The sequence below is a fragment of the Cariama cristata genome, unplaced genomic scaffold, assembly GCF_000690535.1.
Source record: "Cariama cristata isolate BGI_N322 unplaced genomic scaffold, ASM69053v1 Scaffold42232, whole genome shotgun sequence".
Lineage (NCBI taxonomy): Eukaryota > Metazoa > Chordata > Aves > Cariamiformes > Cariamidae > Cariama > Cariama cristata.
Window position 1 is genome coordinate 1 of NW_009605152.1, and position 2,968 is coordinate 2,968.

The window sequence follows — 2,968 nt, forward strand, 5'->3', positions numbered from 1 at the left end:
GGGCGTAGCGCCGGCTCTTACGCTCCTCTTCTCTTTGCTAGGCCGGTGGTAAAGCTGGGAAGGACTCTGGGAAGACCAAGACCAAAGCGGTGTCCCGTTCTCAGCGGGCTGGATTGCAGGTGAGCAGGGACTGGGGCACGGGTGAATGGAAGTCAGGTCGGCCTTCCGTCTCCTGGTTGGTTTTACCCTGTGAGACCTGCGTAGTCCGTCGTCTGTCTCTTGTCTAGAATGGGGTAAGGATCTGTTTGATCCTTGAGCGTGTTAATGTCTGGCTTGGCTGTTTTTAGCCCTTTTGCGTATATGTGCGGGAGGGAAGAGAATTCCCTTGCGGTTGTTGCTACTGCTTGTGGTTAGAATTGCGACGTGGCTGATGTGAACTTGGCATACAGCGTCCTTAGCTGGGTTCTCAAGTGTTGAAATGTAGTCCGTGCTTCTGCCACTGGGATTCTGTTGCCCAGCATGTGGTTTAGAATAGTGGCTTTCTTTTTCTGTCTCTGTCATCACAGCCTACTCATACGTCTGTTATTTTCCAGTTCCCTGTTGGCCGCATCCACAGGCACCTGAAGTCTAGGACTACCAGCCATGGGCGTGTAGGAGCCACAGCTGCTGTCTATAGTGCTGCAATCCTGGAGTACTTGACAGCTGAGGTAAAGCTCCTGCAAGGGGTGCAAGCAAATTGATCAGCTCCAAAATGGCTTAATGACCAGAGCCTACTGTATTTTGCTGATTTGGACTGGGCTGTGAACTCTTCACTTGCTTTGAGCCAGTTTTAAGTGCATGCATCATCAGGAGACCATGAAAAATGCATGGAACCTTTTGCTCTGCATTTTGTGCAGATCTAATCACTGTGACTTATAGGAAAGAGGGAAGTGTGAAGTATTTTGTAAAACGTGCCAATTACAGCATGTCGTATCTGCTGTAAAACACTTACTCTCTTCCTGGGGAAAACTAAATGCAGAGCTCCCAAAGTGGAACCCTTTCAGAAGAGGCATCGTTTGCTGTCTTGGTGTCACTAATAGTCTATTTGGCATAGAGAATAAAACAGCTAAGGCTGCGCAGTTGATCTCACTTGATTTGTGTAACTCAGTTTAAAAATGGCCTTGTCCTCAGGTTCTTGAGCTGGCAGGAAATGCATCCAAAGACTTGAAGGTGAAACGTATCACTCCCCGTCACTTGCAGCTTGCAATTAGAGGAGATGAAGAATTGGATTCTCTCATTAAGGCAACAATTGCTGGTGGTGGTATGTAAACTGCTTGCTAACTGCTTGTGATGAGTTGGGTGGCAAGAACTCTTAATAGACTACGGTTGCTTAATGCTGTCATTTTATTTGAAGTGCAAAGCTTGGGAAAATCGCTGAAGGGAAATAACATGGTCTTAATTGTTGTTCTTCCTTAGGTGTAATACCGCATATCCACAAGTCTCTCATTGGAAAGAAAGGACAACAGAAAACTGTCTAAAGGATACCAGGATTCCTTGTTATCTCAGGACTCTAAGTACTTAATTGTCCAGTGTTGGTGATTCCAGTGGACTGTATCTGTGAAACACGATTTTGCCTTTTTGTAACTTTGAGAAGCTAAAGCTCCCTTGAGCTTTCTAACAAACCAAATTTCTGCATTGAAGTCTTAACCGTATTTAAGTGTTACCATGGCTTCAAAGAAGCTATTGTATTTGTAGTGGGTTTTGATTGAGCTGACTGTTTTTAGATTGGTTTGATTAAGTAAAGGAAATGTTTGGTTTTGTACAGACTTTTCATCCACTAGAGTGGAAATATTCAATAAATGTTATGTCAAGACTGATTGTCTCTTGTCCACTAACTGAAAAATACTGGGTCTCGACTACGCCGCTCTCAGAATTGTTCCAAGAACGCGCAACTCGGGAGTCTTACCAGCTGTGCCTAGAGTACACATGCCTAGAGTACTGCACTTGGCAAATACCATCGAGTGAAATGGCACGTGGGTTTTATCCTGCAAAGTTACGTTCTTGCTAACTGAGCCTGCTGTCCAGTGTGACAGTTGCCTTGAGCAGAGCAGATGCAAGGCTGGTGCTGTTTAAGGCCGGTTTTACCTGATGCCAGCATTCATAGAGGGAAGGGATCTGTCATGGAGGAGGAAGGTAAGCTGAATGGATGTAGAAAATTCACAACTTCAGTTGTTTTTCTTTATGGTAGAGCCTGACCCCGCTCGCTTTTTCTTCTTGAAAAAGACCATGGAGACATCCATAAAAGCAGGGGCCGTACTGCAGAGGCCTGTACTGGCTCACAGAGTGTGAACTTTGAGGAAGAATCTAAAACCTGCTTCCAAGGTAGCAGTCAAATAGCTCTGTCCTGGTGTGGCTTTTGCACAGGTGGGCTTTACCTCTGCTGGCTGCAGGGATCTGAACTGGAAAGCACTTGCTTTTCCCTTAGTCTGAAGCCCTATAGTGGTGAGGGTCCAAGCCACACAGCTGAGTTTTAAGGACGGTTTTAACTTCTGCCACACAGTAGCATCCTCAGTAGCAGCAGAATAAAGGGGGTTCTAGTCACATCTCCTTCAGCGTTCCTTTCCAGCTTTCTGCAAGTTTGTTTTTTTATGGATGCTGTGGTAAGGGGAAACCTCATCCTTTTGGTGAGGCAAAAGGTGCTGTCAAGACTGGTTCCTGTGGCTGGGGGCAGCAAGCTCTGTGCCTTCCAGAACTGCTCTTCCAGTAGTGAAATATTTCAAATAAAGATGCTTTTGCATCGAACAGGCTATTCTCTTTTGGTAACCGCTTTCAGGTAGTAATCTCTGCTGCAGCTGGAAGGTGCTGACCTAGATTTTAGATCTCGGTTAGACCAATATTAACTGCACTTGCTGGAGCAGCACCTGTGTGCTTTCTTCCCAGCAAAGCAGTGCTTGGCAGGATGTAATTGATGTTGCTAATTATAGTGAGTGTTTGTAAGTACCTTAAAGCATAGTTCACGTACTATAAGGAATGACAAGGCGCGGGCTCC

General features: G+C 45.7%; 1 protein-coding gene across 1 annotated transcript; it reads left to right on the forward strand.

The window, feature by feature from the left end:
* Positions 1 to 44: 44 nt before the first annotated feature.
* LOC104156409 (histone H2A.Z) lies at positions 45 to 1,796 on the forward strand (the record flags this gene model as incomplete). Its single annotated transcript, XM_009695849.1, has 4 exons — positions 45 to 119; positions 534 to 647; positions 1,111 to 1,240; positions 1,396 to 1,796. Coding segments are annotated over 4 exons (381 nt in total), but the record flags the coding sequence as incomplete, so codon positions are not given.
* Between the last annotated feature and the right edge of the window lie 1,172 nt (positions 1,797 to 2,968).